The 24,766-nt window shown below is 41.2% G+C and overlaps 1 protein-coding gene across 1 annotated transcript in view; it reads right to left on the bottom strand.

Annotated features, from left to right (window-relative positions):
* LOC108932723 (protocadherin-15-like) overlaps positions 1 to 24,766 on the bottom strand; it is a 173,402-nt gene that overhangs the window by 88,362 nt on the left and 60,274 nt on the right. The window contains exons 7-11 of the mRNA XM_029250860.1: positions 19,776 to 19,936; positions 18,926 to 19,081; positions 10,382 to 10,501; positions 9,521 to 9,631; positions 7,835 to 8,005 (exon numbers count right to left, since the gene is read on the bottom strand). Coding sequence (XP_029106693.1) covers positions 7,835 to 8,005; positions 9,521 to 9,631; positions 10,382 to 10,501; positions 18,926 to 19,081; positions 19,776 to 19,936 — 719 coding nt within the window. The remainder of the gene's footprint in view (positions 1 to 7,834; positions 8,006 to 9,520; positions 9,632 to 10,381; positions 10,502 to 18,925; positions 19,082 to 19,775; positions 19,937 to 24,766) is intronic.

The raw sequence follows: 24,766 nt of genomic DNA, 5'->3' as shown, positions 1-24,766 counted from the left end.
AGATTATCATTTTAACAAAAAAAAAAAAAAAACTGCTTCTGCTTGGACTAAGCTCTGTGTAAACAGATCCAGTAATTCACTGGGTACAACTGTTGATGTACCACACACAGCTCTCAGAACCCCCTGGGACCCTGAAGATGCCTGAAAACAATTCCTAGTACAAAAGGCACCCGCTGTTCCACAAAACGGGGAAGGCACAAAAAGAAAAATGGCCAGTGTATGCTGGAGTTTCAAGTTTAAAAATAAGGTTAACAATCTTGTATGTAAAACCATTCAAAACAAGGCAACAGCAAAATACTACACATCTTGAGACAACAGCAATTTTACTCTGTCTCCCATACAGTGAAGGAATCAAAGGGGTGTCTTCCACAAACCACTGAACGGGGATGCAAGGGCACAGGGTTGCAAGTTTTATAGCTATTATCCTCCACATCCAATAATGACAGGCCATCTGAGACCATTTGTCAGTGCTCAAGTTTCCATCAAGAAATGCTGTAAAGGTGCTCACGGTATCTTACACAGTAGTGCACTTGTTGACTGCCAACAGAGTGTTGCACATTTGTGGGACATAATCATCATTGTTTCAATACGGATGATGACAACAAGAGTATTCTGGCTGACCATCATGTAAGCACCTCCCAGGGATGTGTTGGACCCTTGAAGGTTGCTAGTTTTCTGAGCTGGGAAATGTGTGAGCGTTTCTGCATTGCATAATGTGGCTGATACTGTGAAAAATGCCTGTCAGCCAGCAGAGACAAACAGAAGAGCTTCTCAGTGCAACTGGAGTGTCTCAGATGTTTCACTGCAGGTACAGTGGGCACTTCAAACAGCCAAGTATAAAAATTCAGAAAGAACAAAAATCAGTTTGGAAAAAGGTAAAGTGGGCCATAGATAGGGTTAGGATGAGAGGCGAGGAAGAAACACTTTAAAAGTACCTTTCACACAATCATCCAATCTTATCAGAATTGCAGGAACAGAATATGGAAGTAGCACTTGTTCTTAACACTGACACCTGAGATCATTCAGAAGTCTGCCAGCCCTTGTTATTACAGAGACAGAAATGCGCTCAAAGTCACCCTTACACTAGCTGTAAAAACAATCCAGACTATCTTATTTTAGCAGAAAAAGAAAACACATAGAATTACTTGAAAGACAGAACTCTGGCCCTTAATATCATCAAGACTGCATTGATGAACACTGGTCTCCTCTGTTATTCTTTTCATATGGATGCTGACTTTCTAATAACTTCGCCTCTGCAAGAACTCTCATTGCCAGGAATCAACCAGGTTACAAGCAAGCCAACTGTATATATAAGACTGCGGAAAGAAGGACTTAAGTGTTCCAGCACATTAGAATGCCTCAGTATACAGCCCTTTCACCTTGTTAGGTTTGGGCTTTTTTTTTTTTTTTTTATTATTTAACAAAATCTTTGTTTTTATACATAGTGACGTAAGTCCGTATTTGTTAGAGGTTGAGAAACAAAAATCTTTGAACTTCAGTGTGAACCTTTGAATTTATATTTATGTCGGCTTGGAGGCACAGATAGAGCGGACACAAATGCAGAGCTCAGGTTCCGGTTTTTTAATGTTTAAAGGAGCAGGCGAAGGAGTAGTCAAAAGGACAGGCGATCTGTAAACGTTCTCAGAAAAACACAATACTTGTAGTCGGGAAACAGGCACAGGTCAGGAAATCCAGAAAAACAGAGACTAGGGAAAACGCACTCGAAGGAAGGCAACAGTTGCTCTTTGTAGAGGTTCTGCAATGTGAGAGCTTCCAGGGCTGCCTTTTATCAGCAGTTTTCCCTAAGTGGCACCAGGTATCACTGATGGGTCAGCCAACAGGGGCGCGACAGTATTGACCCCCGACGGGCGGTACTGGACGCCCTACGCCGTGGAGAATGCCCCAAGGATGAGGCGCCAGCTGCTCTGGACGGTCCCTGTGAAAGGCAGTAATGAGATCAGGGTCCAGAATATCACGGGCATCCACCTAAAACCATTCTTCCGGGCCGTACCCCTCCCAATCAACAAAGTACTGCGGCCGCCCTCTTCGCCTGCGAGAGTCGAGCAGAGCTCATGTCGCATATGTTGGACCCCCTTCGACCTGTGCCGGTTGTGGCGGGTCTGTAGAGACAGCAGACTGGTGGAGGGAGGTAACAAAGGGTTTAGGTATGGATACATGAAACATCGGGTGCACCGGCATGTCCAGTAGTAATTGTAATTTATATGTCACAGAGCTAACTCTTCACAGCACCTTGAAGGGTGCAATGTAGCGCGGGCTCAACTTCTTTGAGGGGAGTCTCAATCGGAGACCCTGCGTCGAGATCCATACCCTTCGACCAGGCAAAAGGAAAGGGTCCTACGGTGTTGACCAGCCTGTCGCTTGTAGCACTCGGCACTGTTCTGTAGGCGTTTCTGGATAGTCCACCAGACATCGCTGCTGTCACGGTGCCAATCCTCCACGGCCGGGACTTGGCTAGAGGAGATCTGCCATGGGAACAAGGCTGCCTGGTATCCCAACACACATTGAAAAGGGGACAGCTCAGTGGCCGAGTGTGGCGCAGTATTGTGTGCATATTCCACCCAGGGCAGGAACCGGACCCACTGGTGTTGCCTCCTAGCACAATAGGAACGCAAGTACCGGGCAATGGCCAGGTGGAGCGGCTCCAACAGGACATTAGCTTGGGGATGGTATCCAGAGGTCAGGCTTGCCTGGATGCCCAGGCGGCCCCAGAAGGCCTTCCATACCCTCGAGGTCAACTGTGGGCCTTGATCCGAGATGATATCCTCCAGTAATCTGAACAGCTTGAATACCTAGTGGAATAGTGCCTTGGCCATCTCCAAGGCAGATGAAAGCTTGGGAAGAGGAATCAAACGACAGGCATTAGAGAATCTGTCTATAATGGAGAGAATCATGGTCTTACCCTCGGAGACAGGGAGGTCCACCAGGAAGTCAATCGCGATATGGGTCCAGGGACGGGAAGGTACAGGCATGGGTTCCAGGAACCCTGCAGGTTTCAGAGTGGGTGTCCGAGCTTGGGAACAGATAGTACAGACCTCCATGTAGTCCTGGACATCATCTGGTAATGAGGGCCACCAGAACCACCCTTGCAGGATGGCCAGGGTTCTCCAGATGCCAGGATTCCCTGATTCAGGGGAGTCATGGGCCCGCTACAGCAGAGCGGACCATAGACTGGGAGCCACATACTCCTTTCCTTTGGGTTTGCTGGGAGGAGTTGGTTCCAATGCTTGAGCAGCCCGTAAATCTTGAAAAAACTGCCAAAGGACTGGAGCCACTATGCACCCGTCAGGTAGAATACCCTCAGGGAGGTCCTGGGGAGGCTCTGGGTCGTAAATCCAGGACAGGGTGTCTGCTTTGACATTCTTCGACCCTGGTCTATTTGTAACTGAAACGAAACCAGGTTTTTAAAAAAGCAGCCCACGGAGCCTGACAGGAATTCAATCGACAAGCCTTCTACAGGTACTCGAGATTGTGATGGTCGGCAATCACCAAAAATGGGTGCACCACACCCTCTAGCCAATGCCGCCACTCCTGAAGTGCGAGTTTTATGGCTAAAAGCTCACGGTTCCCAATGTTATAGTTGCGCTCGGCTGGTGACAACTTGCGTGAGAAGTAGGCACAGGGGAATAGTTTAGGTGAGGTTCCTTGTCTTTGGAAGAAAACTGCTCTTACTCCTACCTGTGACGCATCCACCTCAACCACAAAAGGCAGAGTTGGGTTGGGGTGTTTGAGCACTGGGGCCGACGTGAAGCCGTCCTTCGGGTCCTGGAAGGCTTTCTCTGTGTGTCGTTCCAGGGTAATCGGGGTCCCTTGGAGGTGGTCAGAGTTGTGAGTGCGGCTGTCAGGTTACTGAAATATCTAATGAAACGGCAAAAAAAATTCGCACAACCTAGGAAATGTTGACGTGCTTTCACTGTAGTTGGTCTGGGCCAATTAGCAACTGCACTAACTTTCTGGAGGTCCATAGCCACCTCGTCCGGGCTCAGAATATATCCCAGGAAGAAGATGCGGTTTTGGTGAAACAGACATTTCTCACCTTTCACAAACAACCGGTGGCTCAGAAGCTGATGCTATACTGCTCATATCTTGCTCGATATGAGCTTCTCAGGTGCGGGAAAAGACCAAGATGTCGTCCAGGTACACCAACACAAAGCAGTTGATGAAGTCTCCTACTGCATGGTTCACAAACGCCTGGAACACTGAGAGAGCATTTGATAAACCAAAAGGCATTACCAGGTACTCATAGTGTCCCAGGAAGGTGCTAAACGCTGTCTTCCACTCATCCCCATCGCATATACGGATGAGGTTGTAAGCACTCCTGAGATCCAACTTGATAAATATTGTGGCTCCATGGATCCTTTCCGAGGCAGCTGTGATCGGGGTAAGGATAATGGATGGTGATAGTATTTAAACCATGATAATTAATATATGGACGGAGACCCCCCCATCCTTTTTCTCAACAAAGGAAAACCAGGCAGAGGTGGGTGAGGTTGAGGGCCTAATGATTCCCGCATCCAGGGCCTCCTAGATATATGCCTGCATGGCTTGCTGTTGAGGCAAGGACAGGAGGTATATACAGCCTCTAGGAGGGATCATACCTGGCAACAAGTCTATCGCGCAGTCCCACGGCCTATGGGGTGATAGCTCTGCTGCGTAAGTCTTACTGAAGACCTCCTGGAGGTCATCCTATTCCCACGGGACCTCTACCAGGGGAAGCCCTGCAACCCTTTCGACGGACGTAGCCCGGCATGGGAGTAGCAGGCACAGCTGTCCACAACCATCACCCCAGGATACCAGCTTTCCTGTGCTCCAGCAGAATGTTGGATCATGTCAGACCAGCCAGAAGAAACCTAGAATTATGGTGGTGCCTGGGGCTCGGATTAGATATAAAAAAAAGCCAACAGGTCCTCATGCTGACACGCCCTGATTGTGACCCTCCGGGGCATTGTACAGGTATCCACCACCCCAGACCCTAGGGGTGGGTCATCCAGATCACTGACCCGTAGTCGGAAATCAGTCTCAACCCGGGAGCTGGTTTGTCTGCGTGAAGTCAATGTCCATAAATCATCCAGCAGTCCCTGAATCTACGAACGCGTAGGTGTATACTTGACCACCCTCCCAGGTTATATGGATGGGTACAGTCAGTTGACCGGGCCAACCCAAGTGGCTTACTTGTGGATCTCGACAGGTTCCTCGCTGGGGATGCACTGGTCAGGCTGAGCAGACGTGACCGGATATGCTGCAGTAGAGGCACAGGTTGTTCTGGAACCACCCTCTCTCCTCAGGGAGGAACCTGCCCTGTCGCAGCTGCAGTGGCTCCGGTTCGGTGTCTTAGAAAGCCTGGGGCAGTAGAACGGTCCAGCGGCATGGAACCAGCTCCTGGCCGAGGTAATTGATCACGATCTCGATAAAGCAGTCTAGACTCCACTTTTCTCTGTGGATGCCAATTTGGCCTGGATCCATGGTTGAGTCCATTTCTGAAGCAGGTGAGGATAGACAAGGGGTTCCAGTCTCTCTCTTTGGCCAGGGTCTGAAATTCTAAGGCAAAGGCAGCTACCGTTCAATTCCATAGTTTTAAGTGAAGAAGCCTGTCACTGGAGGCATGGCCGGCAAGCAAGGGGTCAAACACCACCTCAAACTTCTTGAGGAAAGCAGTGTAGGTGGTTCTCTGTCATGTGTGTCACCCCACTGTAGCCCACATACCCGCCGGACTGGTAAGCAGTGACACCAGAAAAGCTATTTTGGCCTTATCATACTGGTATAGATGGGGCGAGCTTTCAAACATCAGTTCACATTCCATTAAAAAGCCTTGGCAGTGCTCTGGCATCCCATCGTACCTTTCTGACATGGTGACGGGGGGGGGATCCCGGAGGCAGGGTACTCTTAAGTGCAGTGGTGTTGTCTTCTGGGGAGGTGGTCAACTCGCTTACTTCCGTCATCTGGAGAACTCTCCCATTGCGGAGTGCATCACCCCCTCAAGCATGTCCTCAATCTGCTTGAGAGCTTGTTCATGCTCTCCAAGTAGGGCACCCTGTGACACCAGCATGCTGCAGAACTAGGAGAGCTCTGCTGCATCTGTGTGCATGGTGGAACCTTCTGTCATGTCAGCTTGGAGGCTGAGACAGAGCATATACAAGTGCAGAGCTCAGGTTCCCTTTTTTTTTTTTTTTTTTTTTTATTAAATGTTTAAAGGAGCAGGCGAAGGAGTAGTTAGAAGGACGGACAATGGTCAGAAAATTTGCAAACATTGTTATCAGAAAAACACAATACTCATAGTCAGGAAACAGACACAGATCACAAAAGCCAGAAAACCACAGAGACTAGGGGAAACCACACTCAAAGGAAAGAAGCAGTTGCTTTTTGTAGAGATTCCATTATGTGAGAGCTTCTGGGGTTGCCTTTTATCGGCAGTTTTCCCTAAGTGGCACCAGGTGTCGCTGATGGGTCAGCCAATGGGGGTGCGACAGATATTCAATTAAACATCCACTTTCACTCTGTCACGTCTCCATCAATCAGCGCATCGGCAACACCTGCTGTTCACTGATGGGAACAGGGATAAAAGGGACGCCGAGGAGACAGCAATTCTGAAACCTTGCTCAGTGACTTCTTGTGCATTCTTCATTGTATAGCCTGTAACACCTTCTGATGCTTGCTTGCTCGCTCTTTGACTATGATTGTTGCCTTGTCCTGTGTATCCTGTTTGCCGATCGCCCGATCTTCGCCTGTCCCCGACTTCTCTTTTGGATTAAGTCTGCCTGCTATAATAAACATCAGTTTGAAGACTTCTGCACTTGAGTCCGTCATCGTGTAGAACAAAATCATGACACACTCCAAGAAGATCGGGAGGCGGAATGAAGAGAGAATGGCCAAGAAGGTGGCAACAGAAAAATTAATGCATTTTTTTGGATATGTTTTTCAAACTTTTTTTTTTTTTTTTTTTTGTTTATCTCAGTTGTGCCATACTTTGAAATTTTCAGTTTTAACCCATTCATTAACATATATTTCAATATAAATTACTTTTCTTGTTCCATTCCATCTTCATAAAATGAGGTTTTATTCTATTTCACAAATTGAAAAATTGTGTAGAGACCATTTCCTCTGTCCAGCTCTTGTGATGGGTAAATTGAAATACAGCTGCATTATCATTTTGAGCAAATTGCAGTCATGACTACAGACATGGAATGGCATCAAGCAAACATTCTTAGCTGACCTCAACCTAATTAAAGTAAACATTTTTGTATTCTCAGCAGGACAGCTTCTCTCTAGCATATGTGACCTTCATATGCCCAAAATATTTTGCACTTCTACCAATAAACAAGAGGTCTGACCAATGTCAAACTACTGTCCACATATTCAGTTTATTTACATTTTAAAATGCATGTTGTCTCAGAACTGATAACTGCAATTTTCTCAGTGATATCTGAAATATCAGATGATGGTACCAGACACAATGCATGATGTTTACAGTTTCCTATCCAGATTAATCATGATGTCTTATGAGTGGAGTCATCACATCAAACTTACATCAGAATGAACACACACACACACTTCCAGAACCACTTGTCCCATAGGGGGTCACGGAGCCTGACCCGACAACACGGGGCGTAAGGCCGGAGGGGGAGGGGACACACCGAGGACGGGATGTCAGTCCATCGCAAGGCACCCCAAGCAGGACTCGAATCCCAGACCCACTGGAGAGCAGGACCCGTTCCAACCCACTGCGCCACCGCACCCCCTCTCTCAGAATGAACAGTTTTGAAAAAAGAAATTACATAGCCAGCCAAACCTCTGACTCCCCATCAGTTTCAGGACTTACTGGGTCTGTGAGCTCAGGAATGGCTGCCCTGTAGGTCAGAGGGCTGCAGTCATGTGTGTTGTTAACCAGGTTGCAGGGCAAAAACATGGGTCCCAAGTCATCCCCATCCAGTATGTCCACTGTCAGCGTGGTAGTAGCTGTTCGCCTATTATACTGGTAAGTGGCACGGTCCTGTGGGAAGAATTACTTGTATCCATAACATCTGCCATTTTTCCATTTATATGTGCCTTGGCAACAATTACTCACTATAAAATTGCACACTTTTTCGATACACAGCATACGTTTGTGAACTGCTCAGTGAACCAAAGATATACAGTAACTGCAAACAGTCATGTTAAAATATTTTCTGCAGGTTTCAAAAATACTTTACATTGAAGATCATAGAGAATATTGGTGGTCATCGTAGCTCGGGTTGATGGTTGAGGTGTTCGGTTGTTCACCGAGCTTGGCATTTAGGTTGCAAACGTTTCATCACCAGTTGAGGTGACATCATCAACTGCTTAACTGAGCGGTGATATTCTATGACCTTACTGTTTCAGTGTCAGCAAGTCACCCCTCCAGACAGGGGTTTCTACACAGTAGCGTGTGGAGTTGGAAAAAATGCAAACATTGACTTCTATAAGCCAAGGACATTCCAGAACTTACGTTTATAAAGAAGATCTGGTAGGTCTGCAAAAGAGTCTTTTTATCTAGAGTGTCATAAAATGTGGTAGGAGATTTGTCTCAGCATGCCACAAAATCTACAATAAATGCAAATCTGTTCTGTTGCAGCATCACCATGGACCAGAGACTAAATTCCAATATTCAACACTGATAACTTTCATAAGTCCTCATCGCAGTAAGGCATAGAGTCCACAGTTAAAGAAACAAAAACTGGAACATTAGAGGTGATATAACCCTGTCATTCCTGTTTAAAAACAATTACTTGCTATGCTGTCCAGAAAACAAGTAATGGTATAAGGAAAATGCTGAGTAAATGAAATCAAAATGAAATATTTTTTGTTTTAAAAGCTGTATGCTCACTTTGTTTTCTTTTTAATTTTTGACAAGTCAGCTTTACAGTGTACATATTACTGTAATCAGATAACATCAAAGCTTGTAGTATTGATCTTTATACCACCATGTACTTTGGTCACCATAATGCTTAGTTCTACCTGGCAGTTCTAATTTGGAACTCTGGACTCACTGAAAGGCTTGACATCATAAAGTTTAGTATCCTGATGTACACACAATAAAGTCCAGTTGTACCTATAAATAAGTTAAATCTAACCCTAAATCATTTATCTGGCCCTGCCCTCCAAAGCAACTTTGAATTTTAAGCTACTTACAATTGTTTACCCACTTACACAGCTATGTAATTTTACAGGAGCAATTTCAGGATAAGTATCTTGCTCAGGAGTATGACAGCTGGAGGTGGGATTTAATCCTACAACTTTTGAATCAAAAGGCAGCAGCTCTAGTACCCTACCAACTGCCTAATACTATGAACTTGTTCACAAACAATACTGAATATTAAAAAGCATTGACCATAGAAAAAATAACATTCTAGGGCTGTAGCACACTTTGAAAATGCTAAAACATACAGGAAACAAATAGATCCATTCTAAATGCATTGCAATTCAGGCCATATATTTCTTAAAGAAATAATACAAACTTCAACAAATTTGACAGGTATTTTGCACTCACATTAGCTTGAACAAGAACCAGGTAGCGAGTTTTTTCCTCATAGTTGAGCCTCTCTCTTAAGACGACAGTTCCAGTGAGAGCAAGTGGGATGCTGAAAGTCCTGTTTGACATCTGCAAGTTACACCAGGTTTGGCAAGAATGACAGATGTCAAAGGTCTTTTTTCATATTCATCAGATGCATGTCTTTATGCCATTCCTTGATACTTCACCATTAAAAAGAAAATGACTTACATTTACATTGTCCTTCTTTATTATTATTATTATTATTATTATTATTATTATTAGGAATGTATTCAAGTATACAGCACAGGGAATGAAAAAGGAGGAAAGAGATTTTATTTAAGCTAATATTGGTATTATTTTTTTACCAAATGTCAAATTTCAAGAACATCAGTTATAAGTAAGCCATCATCATCATTATCATCATCAGCAGCAGCAGCAGCATTGTACAATGTAATAAGAAGTCACCCTTTGCAAAAATATTCAGTAAAACTTTTTTAGAATACATTAAGGAATACATAAAGACAAACTATTTTATATTCCCATATATATTATTTTTTTCTATCTAAAAATATGTCCACAGAAGTTTGCCACACACACACATGCACGCATTTTCAGAACCACTTGTCCCAGACAGGGTCGCAAGGAACCGAAGCCTACCCGGCAACACAGGGCATAAGGCCAGAGGGGGAGGGGGACACACCCAGGACAGGGCGCCCCAAGCAGGACTTGAACCCCAGCCCCACCTGAGAGCAGGACCCGGTCCAACCCACTGCACCACTGCACCACTGCACACCCCCCTTCCCACAGATCTTTATTTCATTAAGACATTAGAGCATTTTCAAAATGAATGTAGCATACTGGATCCGCTGGGTTGTACTGAACTAGGTATTCCACTTGTCCATTTGGTCCATCATCAATGTCAGTGGCACCATTATCTCCAGAGAAGCCACTGAAGATAACACTCTCCACAGGAGTGAGCTGTAAAATATTCAAGACAGATAAATAGAAAACAGGATCACACAAACAAATAAAGGTTAAATATTATATACTATAATGTATTTGTTATATTAATCTTATGTAGTGGATACTAGATAGAAATAGCAGGCATAATAACATTACATATTTTAATGCAAAATTTTAATGAAATTTTTTTATACAGAGCACCAACGAAAATATTGTAATTTCTGCTTTACAAACATGCTCCTTAAAATTCTGAACATCACGACATATGATAAATTTGAATATGTCTGGGGTATTTGCAAAACAGTTCTGCAGACTTTGACATATATGTCCAGAGACATGCCCATGCCTGCCCAATGTGGTATTCCTGAGAGATTTCTGGAAAAAACTGACAGACAACAGTGGAAGAGTAATTCCTCTTGTCATTCATGTATCCTTATAGCTATCCCACTGTGCACTGTTTTCAGATGGGAAAACAGGAGGTAATGGCTAGGTCAGAACAACTGACAGTGCAAGTCATATTTCTTTTCTTAAGTTCTGCTCCTTTTGGCATCATACCATCATATCTCTCCATTTCTGGAACAGAGGAAAGGAGCTAAATATAAGGACTTTGCATCCATTATCACTGGATAAGATCATAATTCCATTCTCTCCTCAGTTTCGGACAACGTTCTCAGTACCAGCAACATGAAACTGACTTTCAGTAATAAGATTTGGTTTTGTTGCAATGAAATGTTCTCATATCTTATTGAAATTGTTGTAGGTGCAACATAAAATCTTCCTGGAAGGAAGTGTTAACAATAAAAAAAAAAAAAAAATAGATTAAATAACATTTGATAGTAGGAGGGCCTACGGCACACAAGCAACAACCCATTAAGAACAAGACAGATGATGCCAATTCTCCTTCCATTAGCAAGTGATTAAAAGTAGTTTTAACCATTTTACAATGTATATGACAATTTTGCACTTATGAGGACCCAATTTGGATTTTGCATGCCTCTGAACAGTTGAGCACTATGAGATATTACATTTAAATTTATTCATTTAGCAGTTTTCCCCAAAGTGATATAATAATTATTAGGTTTTATTTCAGTAAAAAGAGGGGGGGCACAGTGGCACAGTGGGTTGGACCAGATCCTGCTCTCTGGTGGGTCTGGGGTTCAAGTCCCACTTGGGCTGCCTTGTGATGGACTGGAGTCCTGTCCTGGGTGTGTCCCCTCCCCCTCCAGCCATACGCCCTGAGTTGCCCGCTTAGGCTCCTGTTCCCTGTGACCCCGTATGGGACAAGTGGTTCAGAAAATGTGTGTGTGTGTTCAGTAAAAATTTTATTGAAGGTGGCTTACAGTGCTAAATATGCTAAACGCCATAAAATCTGTTACAGCAGAGCAATTCAAACTCTGTCTCTCACAACGAGCAATTTAGAGTCATCAGTTTTCCTGAAACACATGTCCTTGGGCTGTGGGGAAAATCAGGGCACCTTGAGAAACCCCAAACTTTATTAAGGGTACAGTACAGCTACAAAACATATTGTGGAGTGCAGCACCATGGGTTTGGATGGGGTGAAGAAGGACACAGAGGCAGCGTTCATCTCGAACGTTTTATTCGAACATCGGCACACAGGGGAATAATGCTCTCGGTCCAAGGACCCCATTTCCACCAGGACCCACGCATCTAGCCAGCCTTCCCAGCCTGCTTAGCACCCCGAGGCTCTCTCCTCTTTTTCTCCCAGGCAGACGCATTCACCTCCTTATATTCCCTGTACGTCACCGAACACTAACCAGTTACAATAGAACACATTTCCCTCTCAAAACAGTAACGCAGGTTGTTACAATATGAACTAATGCAGGCAGCCTTAAAGTGTTATACGGCAATTCATGAAGGCTAACACCTTATTTTTGTTGTGTTATGATGCCTAATGTTAACTACTGAAGTAACTGTGTCCATTTTAATGGCATTTGGTAATATTTTAGCATACATGAGTATCACTTTTGGGTGGCACTGACTTAAGCTTAGACACCCCTCTGGCCACCCCTGTTGTATAAAGCACTCTGACCAGACTGACAGGTGACTTTTTTCGCCGCTCAAACTTCTACGACGCACATAGTATTCCGTGCGGCGCTATTAGGCTGAAGAGCTGTGATCCGCCCACACGGAACAAACCTCTGCTTGTAGGAGGGAGGAGTAGGAGCGGGAAAATTCAATTTCGGTACCATTACTGCAGCCAAGTCCAGCGCAAGTGAGCAACGCAAGGGGATACAGTGATATGGAGAGTAAAATCAGTGTTGTTTACCTACATTTAATGACATTTCATTTCGTGAAAAGTTTGTTAAGTTGAGGTACTGCGATGTTTAATCACCATGAGAAACAATGAATGTGAATATTAGCTCACAATATCGCATAACTTACATGTTAGCTAAGTTACTGCAACTGCTAGCAAGCTAATGTAAAACATTTAATTTTGGATGTGGTGACACTGGCTGGGAGACTGTTCACTAGTGGTGCGTATGTGTGTATGATGAGTCTTTTCTCCCCTCGGGGTTTGCTATAGGCTGGACTCTGTACATGCGCACTGGAGTGCATCAGCAAGTCTTCTAAGTTATACACGTGTGGCATCCAAAAAAGATTTCGAAGGTGTTGGAAACCAACCCGGACGGGTAGCGTTTGTTATTTTCTGGAGCCCTAACGGTCTCGGCGAACCCGACAAGAACGCTCGGTTACACTAATTTTTAAAAATAATCATGTTACCGCACATAAACGTTACCATATACGCTTTCAGTATGAGTCTGTCACTGTTTTGTAAGTACACACACACTTTCAGAACCGCTTGTCCCATACGGGGTCGCGGGGAACCGGAGCCTACCCGGTAACACAGGGCGTAAGGCCGGACGGGAAGAGGACACACCCAGGACGGGACGCCAGTCCGCCGCAAGACACCCCAAGCGGGACTCGAACCCCAGACTCACCGGAGAGCAGGACCGTGGTCCAACCCAGTGCGCCACCAAATTAATAATAAAAGTATTTCTTGATAGGTGTGTTTGTCTAAACTAGAGAGCATGAAAAGGGAAAGCAGGGGAAGATAGGAAGAAACTTTCATTTTTTTTTACAAAGAAAGAGGACTAGTAGCAGTAAAACTGAAAATGACATAGAGGCAGGGAAATGAACGCTACAGAGGGAAGAGGCAGGGGAAATGTGTGCTGCTAAGAGAGACGAGGAGGACGCAGAGATCCAGTCCGAGGGAGTTTATGGAGAAGCTCTACAGAGACAACACACATCATCAGACCAGAATCAGTGAGGAGCAAAAACACTCATGCAGTCAGTCGTTGCCCACCAGGTATGTAGGTTACATAAGTTGTATCTGCAAACATAAAAAAAAAAATAATTTCCAATACCCAATTTACATCACTAGCATCTAAATATATATACAAATAATGTAGAATAAGGATCGTATCAAATGATATTATAATGTTTTTACAGACATTTCTAAGTACTGTCACTAATTTCTTATGTACATTTGTAATAAATTCTGTAGAATTTATAGAATTTTTGTCTGTAGAATTTGCTTTTTCTATAGCATGTCACAGTTGTGATTTCTTTTTTTTTTTGGTCACCCCAATGAAATCACTGGGTCTTACCTGGCCACCCCTGAAAAAAGTTCTGGCTATGCCCCTGCTTTAGGGGGTAAGGAACACAAAAACTTTTATCATTGAAACTAATGGTTTATCAATATCTCATTATTAGAAAATGTGCTATACAGGGTTTCTTGAAAATGCTTTCCTGAGAAGGGGAAGGTGGTATAAAATGTTTACATTTTACTCATAGCAGAGTAAATTTAATGTATGCACAAATACATATTAATAGAATCAAGCAAATTACAAAAGTGACTGCAGACCAAAGTGTATTGTATCTGAGTAGTTCACTTTGCCTATTTAATACGAGATAATCTGGATCTAAAAAGAAAAGATCCTAGAAATCAGAAGTTACTAAAGGGCACTTTAGGTGCAGTGTTAAATCAAGTGAAAACTGATGAATTGTCATTCATGCAATAATACAGATTTTTTACAATATAATCTCAATTACACATTAATATTAATACATTTAAATTAATGGAAAAAAGTTTTTCTTTAGTTTTTCCACAAATGTGACATTTAGCAAGTAGATGTTCTGCATTTTGTCATTTACATAGTGCCGTGTCATTTGCATAGCTCACATGAAAAGGTTCTAAGAGTAAATACGATTCTGATCTAAGCTACAGTTCATCTCAGTAATTTATTCGGTTACATATAATTGATGTTACACAAGTCTCAACCTTTCAGCCTTGAAAACATTGTAAATTTGGGTTTTCCATCCATTATCACACTGCTTGTCCAGTTAAAATTCATGGTAATCCAGACTCTATACAAGTCTATATATACAACACATGGTACACCCAGGATGTGACACCAGGCAATTACATGTAGCCAATTAGTTACAAATACATAAGAATATATGGGCAGTTAGTCAGCAATTCATCTGAAACATGTGTCTTTGGTCTATGGGAAAAAATGAGCATGTGGGGAAAAAAACCCATAGAAACACAGAGACTTGTAAATTCTATCTACGCCCGAAACAACAGATCAGGAACTGTGAGGGACCATTACTAACCACTGTGACACCATAATGACTTCTGTAAACTCCAAATACTTGATAACATAATTTTGCACGCACGCATCTTAAATTAAATTGAAATCATTGAAGACAGAACAAATAATGTTCTGTGAACTGAGGATTAAAAAAAAAGTATATATACATATAATAAAGACAACAATAAAATTATAATTCATTTAATTCTTTTAAAAAGACAATTTGAAATTTAAAGGCATTTCATTAACATTATCTTGCTCAGTTCTAGAGTGTAGAGGTCTGGCCGAGTAATACAAATCCTTGATTAAACAACACCTGCCCATTTCATTCAACCATAGTGTAATTGTAGATGCTTGCAGCTCTTGGTGCCTGTGCTCTCACCAGGACACCATTGAGCATGTAGGAGGAGACATTCATTACCACAAGACACACACACACACACTTTCAGAACCACTCATCCCATACGGGATCACAGGGAACCGGAGCCTACCCGGCAACACAGGGCATAAGGCCAGAGGGGGAGGGGACACACCCGGGAGGGGACACACCCAGGACGGGACACCAGTCCGTCGCAAGGCACCCCAAGCGGGACTCGAACCCCATACCCACCGGAGAGCAGGACTGTGACCCAACCCACTGCACCACCGCGGTCCCCCTTACCACAAGCCATATACAATCAAGTACATGGCTTCTATTTCCATCAGTCTGCCCCCCACCCAATTCCATCTTTCCCTTGCCTTCAACTGGTAGTGTAGTGGTTAGAGCAACTGCCTCTGGATCCAAAAGCTTGCAGATTTGAGCCTCAGCTCTGGCTGTAATACCCTTGAGCAATGTACTTACCCTGAATTGCTCCAGTGAAATTATGTAGCTGTATAAAGGGGTAAATAATTGTAATCTTAACATTGTAAGGCACTTGGGGAAAAAAGCATTAGCTAAATAAATAAATGTAAATTTGCTCCAAGGGGATAGGTAGCTGTGTAATCAGTCAAGGTGACATTATGGCTTGAGGAAACAGTGCTGTGCTTTGTTACATTTGTATCTCTAAAGGATTCTGATCGAATCAGTGTGCTTGGCTGCCAGAATTTCCATGAATTAGTTATTGCTTTATGGACAGACTGAATGCCTGTAATGTATAAAGTTAGAGCTTGCATAGACTCTCCTAACGTCTCAGCTTTGTAAAGACACACACAAAAGCATAATACACACAGATGACCACCTCCTAGAAGGACTAATGAATTAAATGTCAGTAGACCATCTGCTGCAGTTAGGCAAGCTAACTTCCTATAAATATTTGTATGTTCTTCACTTTTGAAGAACAGTAACAAAGTAACATTTGTGCCATGCTGCTCTCTTTACACCACTTAATCTATTTTGCAAAATCCTAACGTTTTCATTTAAAATCAAATTTTGCTGCGGACCTGTGCCATTCTGCACATGAACACCTGACTGACCATTAGAGGGTGTCTACAGAATGTAAAAGACTACAGTGAGTTGGTGTAGCATTCACTAAGAGGAGTGATTTGAAAAGGTCCATGGTAAGACTTGCATAGTAATAAGTGGAAAGTTAAAGACCAGATATTTAAGACCAGAAGGTTACAGACATTTGGAATTGTGTTTGATGAATCTACTGAAACATATTTTGTATAAATATTAGTTCAATAAGAAATACTGTGCATTAATTTTTCACTGGAAGTTGCTTAACTGTACACCATAACAAATTGTTATAACTATTGATTAATTAATTAACTGGTTAATTTGTGTATTTTCATTCACTATGCTAGTTTTCCTTAAACTCAACATTTAGTTTTCTGACAAACACGATTTCTTTTACTATCCACCACTGCCGGGAAAATCTGACTTTATTGGTCATCCTCCAGGACAATCGATTGACTGAGTTGCACCAATAATACCATTAGGATTTCATTTGAAAGTTAAACTCATAAAAAACCAAGAAAAATGGTCAGATTTGGATTTTTTAATTCCTTCTGCAGGTAAGAGGTAAGCAGCAATAGAAGACTATAAAATAAACATTCTCAAATCAATTCTAATTAAATATAAACCACAAAATCATTACATATCTTCCCAGTTCCCATGTGTGACCAGCCCAACAGAACCCTTCTCCAGGGATTACGAAACATAAACTGTTACAGAATTTACAGATAAAACCAGAAAGTAGTTGATTGCTAAAAAAATACATGCACAGGGGCCATAGTTTGTTTTCTGGTTTAAAGCTTTGATTCTAATGGTCTCATTTATCATTATACAGTATAATCCAAGAAAAACAGAAAAAAAAATTATACAAAAGGATAATTATAATATAATTTTCTGATTAATATTTTCTATTTGTTTTTATATACACACACACACAAAAGTGAGACTAGAACCTCAGAGAACAGGACCCAGTCCAACCCACTGTGCCACCATGCTGCCACACCCCCTGCTATAATAAAATATACATCCAGATTTCTTCATGGATGATGTTCTGATAAAAACATCATATGAAACCAAAAGGAACTGAAAATATATATTTATTCTAATTTCACAGTGCAACCTCCTTTTTACAGTTTTCTGCTATATGCATGCAAGATTTTACATGTTCCTCCTGTGCATCATTTATTCACTTAGCTGACACTTATCCTCAAAGCAACTTATAATGTTAGTCTACCTCTAGTTATTTTCCCCCTCTACACAGCTGGATAATGTACCTGCCATTTTAGAGTAAGCACTTTGGTCAGGAGTACTACAACAAGAGAGGCAGGGAACTGAACCTGCAACTTTTAGCTCTAAAGGCAAGCATACTAACCAGTACACTATCCACAAGGTAGTAAAAAAGAATGAAAGGGAGAAAAAAGGAGCGTGAGTTCCAGTGTGACGGAGGATTTCATGGAGGGAAGGTATTAAAAAGTGCTTTGACCTTAAAAACCAATCATGGTTTTACTGGACATGAGGAAGTGATTGATTCATGAAATACTTATGTTTGTAAATGTGTAGTCATCATCAGTTTTCAGTCAAAAAGGGTAATAATAATCCAATAGCCCTATTTACAGGTTAGTTTCTGAATATGAAGTGAAAATAAATCAATTTACTTATCTCTTGGCCCAGCAGGGTACACGCACACATTGTCTGAACTGTTTGTCCCACATGGGGGTTACAGCAAGCTGGAGCCTAACCCAGCAACACAGGGCATAGGGCTGGAGGAGGAAGGGACACACCCAGGAGAGGACACCACTCCATCACAAGGCACCCCCAGTGGGACTTGAACCCCAGACCCACCGGAGAGCAAGACCCACTTCACCATCCCGCCCCCGCAAGGTACACACACACACGCACACACACTTTCAGAACTGCTTGTCCCATACAGGGTCGCAGGGTACCGGAGCCTACCCGGCAACACAGGGCGTAAGGCCGGAGGGGGAGGGGACACACCCAGGATGGGACACCAGTCTGTCGCAAGGCATCCCAAGCGGGACTTGAACCCCAGACCCACTGGAGAGCAGGACCCAGTCCAACCCACTGCGCCAACACGCCCCCCCTCCCCACAAGGTATTACTAAAGCAATTCAGTTCTTCATGTGGGAGTACAAGGCAATGGTTCTAATCTGTTCATTATTCACCAAATCAAAATGATTTGTATATTTAACAGAATGAGAACATATCTAATATTTTTAGCCTGCCCAGATAACTGAAACAGATGAATGTCACTTTACAGGGGACATAAAATAACAGAAATTGACTCTCACCTTTTGGCATTCACACACATAAAGTATACTGTGGAATATGATGGGAGATCAAGTGGGTTATGGTCCTAGCTCTAGTGACTCACCTCATTTACCTTTGTGTAATAGCGGGGTTGCTGAAAGCGAGGGGTATTGTCATTACGGTCTTTCACCACAATCCGCACTTCATGCAGAATGATAGTGCCAACGAGTTCGTTAGTGCACTGGACCTGTACAACTATAGACTGTATGGAGGAGGGTGGCTGAAAGGCAAAGAAAGGCCATTTTAGGTGAATACTGTGCTGGACTGTGTTCCTGTTAATTTTCAGGGCTGTCTACCTCTTAACTAATACTTTCTTGACCTGGAGAAATTATGTAAATTAATTGATTATACAAATTGTCAAAAAGGTTGGTAATGATGTTTAGCATAAATAAAAATATATTTTATTGTATTCGGTACTAGGTGAAAAATATGCTGTTATGAAATAACTGTTCCTTAATAACAGCATCTGTTCAGCAAAAAGCTGTTGTGTTCAGTCAGCAAGATGTAGGTGCAGTGATACTGCTTCAGAGATTTTTAAACTATTACTAAACTTTATTGCTTTTTCTAATAACCTTGTGTTAATAGAACATTTGAAATTATCCAGCAGTATCATTAGGTGCAGTTGTAATAATATTTAACATCTAAATTAGTAAAGATTAATTATTTCTCATTGAAAACTGAGCATAAAAATGTTTCATAAATTCACTGAAATGCAGCTAAATAGCTTGTAGTGATGCAGAGTATTACTGTTAAAGTAATTATATTGTAATGTGTGTGTATTGGGTAATTTCAAAATTTAACTGTTGTAATAATTACAGGTACCTGTACACTTACAAAGAAATAAAAAGAACAAATAAAATAACAAATAAATAAAAGCATGTCATTAAAGCCTATTTTGAAGTGTTCATACTTACATCTCTGTCAAGAACTCTCCCTGTGCTGTTCAAGAACAGCCTTTGCCGCACTGGATCTAAAATAACCCAGTAGTCATAGTTGCCAAGCAAGGATAAGGAAATGGTTCTGCCAGGGTCCTGAGCTCTTCCATTTATTTGCATATCCTCAACCAACACTGTTCCTGAAAATGAAACATGATCACACAGAATTGAAGTTAAATTTCAAAAATACAGCACAACACCCATAATTAATAATTTGAATTGGAGAATTGTTCTGGAATTAACTGATTATTTGCATCCTATTTCTTTCAAGGAAGTATTAAAAAGGAAATAAGTTAAAAATTAATTCGTGCTTAGGTTCTGTGTATTTCACCATAATTACATCAGTGTAATTTAAACATATTGCATAATTGATGGATTGCAGCATCTCCAGGAGTAACAAACCATATTTTTTATATGACTGAAAGAAGTTTCCTTCCCACCTTCAATTCCCATCAATTTTCCTTAAAATGATGACATGCCTGATAGCCAATGACCCTTTGCACCATTCTAGACAGAGAACCTAGACACAGTTGTTTTCCATGTGGAGATCCCTGGGACATATTCCCTACTGCTGCCAATGTAGGAGTTCATAGATGTGATTATCCACATATAGGAGTTGACCACAACTGACAACAGTTATGTTCCTACAGAAGGAATGTTTCAGTCAAAGCACATGGAGAGTATAGCTAATATGTGAACTAGCTGAAGACATTGTTTAAATCTATCCACAAAGCAGACAGAAAGTCCAGAATCATATACCTCTCTTATACAACTTTTCACTGGTAAATTAACAGTGTCAAAATAGGGTGTGAACACAGTGTAGCAGATAGGCATATATAGATATTTTGATTTCCCACAGGCAGCTACAACCACTCTAATACTATATACTATTTCACAGCAGAAAGGAGGAAGATAAAGTCCATGGTAATGTCTAGCCACAGTGAGTACTATTTGAGTCTGGTCTCCAGTGATCTGCTTATGAACTTTGCTCTAATGTGATAGCATTCATTAGCATGCCTTTAGCCAATGTTCACAGGAAAGCTTAAGAAAGAGTGACCACCCTTAAATTGCAAACTGCAAAATGATCCATTATTCTTTTATACCGCGCCTCAAAGGGTGCTATTGCCCAATCTTAAACATCAGCAGCACATATTATTATGTCTTAACTCCAGCATATCAAAGTGCTGTATGATTAGTGGAGTTCTACTTAGGGCCATAATGATTCTTTCACAAAATTAATGCTTGGAGAATGGAGCTTTCAAGGCTTTATGTAACTATATGAGATATGAATGGGAGAAATCATTGACGTCCAGCTCTGAACGTGTAAGTCGGAGCCTTGCACTGAAGCACAAAATTGTCCAACGCACAATTTATGGAACATTATTTACTTCAATATCTAATTCCTCAGCACTCTTCTTGATGTCAATATGAACCGAGTGGGTATGTGAATCCTTCTGTTTTTTAGCTTCTTATTCAGTGTCCCTTTTTAATCATCAGTCTTAGCACAGGCATCACATAGGTGTCACAGGTAGATCATTTCATTCTCATTTCTCAGGATCCTCAGCATAGGTGCTGACAAAATACTATATAATAGCAACACTGTCAAAATGAAAAATTGTTTACTGCCTTATGTTTGTAAAAATATTGATTTGGGAAGGTCTTTGATTTAGAAAGATGCTATACCTTAGCATATCAAATTTGCTAAAGAATAAAATGTGCATTTACCGTAAGTCTTTAATTTGTACATTATCTGAGTTAAAGTACATTTATTTATTTAATAGATGCATATACTATGTAGTATTATCAACCCACACACCTTATTCACCAAGGTGACTAATACTGCCAGATACACTACTTTACAAAGGGTCACTCATCCATAAATCAGTGGAACACACTCTCTCTGTCACTCATACACTATGGAGGAAGCTGACCAACATGTATTTGGACTGTGGGTAGGAAACCGGAGCACCTGGACAAAACCCACGCAGACACCGGGAGAACATGCAAACTGCACAGAGACTGAGCAACCCACGTCTTCTCACACCACCCAGGCGCTGTGAGACAGCAGTACCAGCATAATGTGCGAAAAAATAATAGTCTTCTCTAGACAATATAAAATAAAATAAAACTGTGATTGTTTTAGTAATAGCACAGAGTAAAACATCATTTTTAATATTAAAAGATGTCAAACTAGGATGCAGGATTCAAACGTTTTCTGTAGAAATGTCAGCAACCACTGATAAAAATTGATAAAGTGTCTGTAAATCTGCAGAGCCACTCACTTTAAAATTCTGCACTGAAAAGCAAATAGACATTTACCAGGTAATAATGAAATATTCAGACTGAAATCTGCATTTTAAAGCATTGTCCTTGTCATCTCACCAGAAAATACACTTTCAACAGTGCAATCCACTAATGTCTTTGGATGACAAAGAAGCCATACCTGTAATTAGATTCTTGTGGTAGAAATCATTGTTTGCACTCATAACAGCTTGTTACATTTACATAACACCTCAAAATATTCACCTCTCTGCTTATTATTTAACACGTTTAAATGTTTTCACTCAAATGACTTGTGCCACTTTTGATCTTTCAATTAAAATGTACATCTTAACTATCCAGTAATCTTTTTAATTTAAATTGCAATGGTTTTATAAAATTGGTGGTTTTATAAAGCATAATCCTTGACAGGCACACTTGGACAATACACCTACAGGCCTGATTTTTTTTCTTTTTTTTAGAAATTCAAGCCGGTTTCTACAGTCAAGGAGTAATTGGTTCCACTGTATCATAATAAAACTACATTCATCTATAATGCAAGGCACAAACAGCAAGCAGCTGAAATGCTTGCATTGAACCTTTACGCCACAAAAACTCTGAATTGAAAAATCAAATCCTACTACATTCCACTTTGAGCAGCACTTGCATATGTTCCATTAAGTAGATAATCTATTTTCCTGGTGTTGAAAAACAAACGGCTTCACCTGTGTACTACAGGTGCAAGTAAAGGTACAAGTGGAGTAAAGAAACATAACAGTATTTCAAATAAATTTAGTGTTTTACTAGGGTTTATATATTCAGGTACAATTCCTAGTAATTTTAGGAAAAGGTACTTTCAAGTAACCGGGTAAGAATATTTTTAGTAACACACCACAGTTCTATAACTAGAGCAAGAATTGAGAACTTTGCCATAATAAAATTTAACATTAAGCCTCCAAAAGGGAGATACCACATACCACATAAATTTAACCAAATGAAATGAGTGTAGAGGGGGGAGCGGTGACACAACAGATTTGGGCAGGGCCTACTTTCTGCTGGGTCTGGGGTTTGAGTCCTGCCTGGGGTGCCTTGCAACAAACTGGCATCCCGTCCTGAAAAATGTTAAATTGTGTTTAATTGTTAAAAATGTAACTAATTTGAGTGATTTTATTTATTTTCCTATTCTCACTAACAAGCATTTTTCATACATAATTTTTCTAAGTTGTATTTCTGCTGTGTCAACAGTCAACACCAGTACCAGCACTTCATTGTGAACGTGTGGCTGCAGCCAAAGGTCTTAGAAAATGTTAATTACCTTAAAAGAGAAATTGTTCTATGAAACACCCATGAATGACACCTTGTCATATGAAGGGTGGTGATGAAGGCAAAAAACTGCCGAAAGACTGTGGGATGAGCCAGTAGAACCTGTGTGTGTACAATGTGCCTTCACAGGTGCGCTTCCAGCTTTTCGGGTTTTGCCACCACATGTACCAGGTGAACCAAGTGGCAGGGGACCCACATACCACCATGCAATGCTAACTAAACGTTTGTGTCCACCTGCCTGAAATGGTGTATCTGGATATTTGCCTTCACACCTACACAAGCAAAATCCAAGGTTCTCATTTTCATTCAAATGTGAGTGTGAAATCAAGTAAATCAAAAAGATTAACAAAATCGTTTATCGTTAAACATTAGTACGTCATGTCTGCATTCTGAATAAAACTAACATGATTTTTATTGATCACATCAAATTCAGTATTCTTCAGTGTTCAGATGTTCTGTTCTGGGATTTTAAAGTCAAAGTCAAAGCTATTAAAATGATTTGCCAAAGAATGAAGGAAAAGAAACATAAACATGAAAACTCTGAGAGTGAAGTAAAAAAAAAAAAAAAAGAAAAACACATACACCTATTAGTGTCAAAGCAATGCACTTTTTAAAGTTTTTTCTTTTTTTTTTTTTTTTTTTTTTTTTTAAGTTTTTTAAGTTTTTCAAGTTTTTCAGGTTTTAACTGAAAATGAAGTCCTTCAGGTGCTGTAAAGACCAAAGCATCAGAATCCACTGATATTTTCTCCGTGGTAGGAAACTGCTCAAACTTAAAGTGTCCTGTTCCAAGTTCAAGTTGTTTTTATTGTCATTCCTCTATATAGGTTGTCTACAGTGGAACGAAATGTCATTTCTCTGGAGACAAAGGTGCAACACAGAACAGGAATACAGGACAATAAATCAAATAATCCTTTGTTTTTCTTAGCCTAAGCTTCCATACCACAGTACTCATAATGTCATGAAGTAAACAAGAAAGCAGGTACAAGTAAGGTAACTGTTCTTATTTCTCCAGTTTTAATAACTGCCTGTCCTGATCAGGGTTGAAGTGAACCTGAGCCTATCCCAGCAGCATTGGACGCAAGGCTAAGTGGGGTAAACCCTGGATGGAATACCAGTCCATCACAGGTTGCCACACTTGCACACACTAACTCACACACCATGGGCATTTTTTTTGTAACACCAATCCAGCCGAACTGCATATCTTTGGACTGTGGGACAAAACCCACTCAGAAACATGAAGATCATGCAAACTCCACACAGACTGAGTAAGGATGAGACTTATGGTCTCACAGACCACTCTGCTGGCATCACAAATCTTATGATATGTACATTTTACTATATTAATTGAAAATGAATAAATATTTATTCTGTCAATTTACATTATTAAT

This window comes from Scleropages formosus, chromosome 4, assembly GCF_900964775.1.
Source record: "Scleropages formosus chromosome 4, fSclFor1.1, whole genome shotgun sequence".
In the NCBI taxonomy this organism is placed as follows: domain Eukaryota; kingdom Metazoa; phylum Chordata; class Actinopteri; order Osteoglossiformes; family Osteoglossidae; genus Scleropages; species Scleropages formosus.
This window is presented reverse-complemented; position numbering and strand designations above follow the sequence as displayed.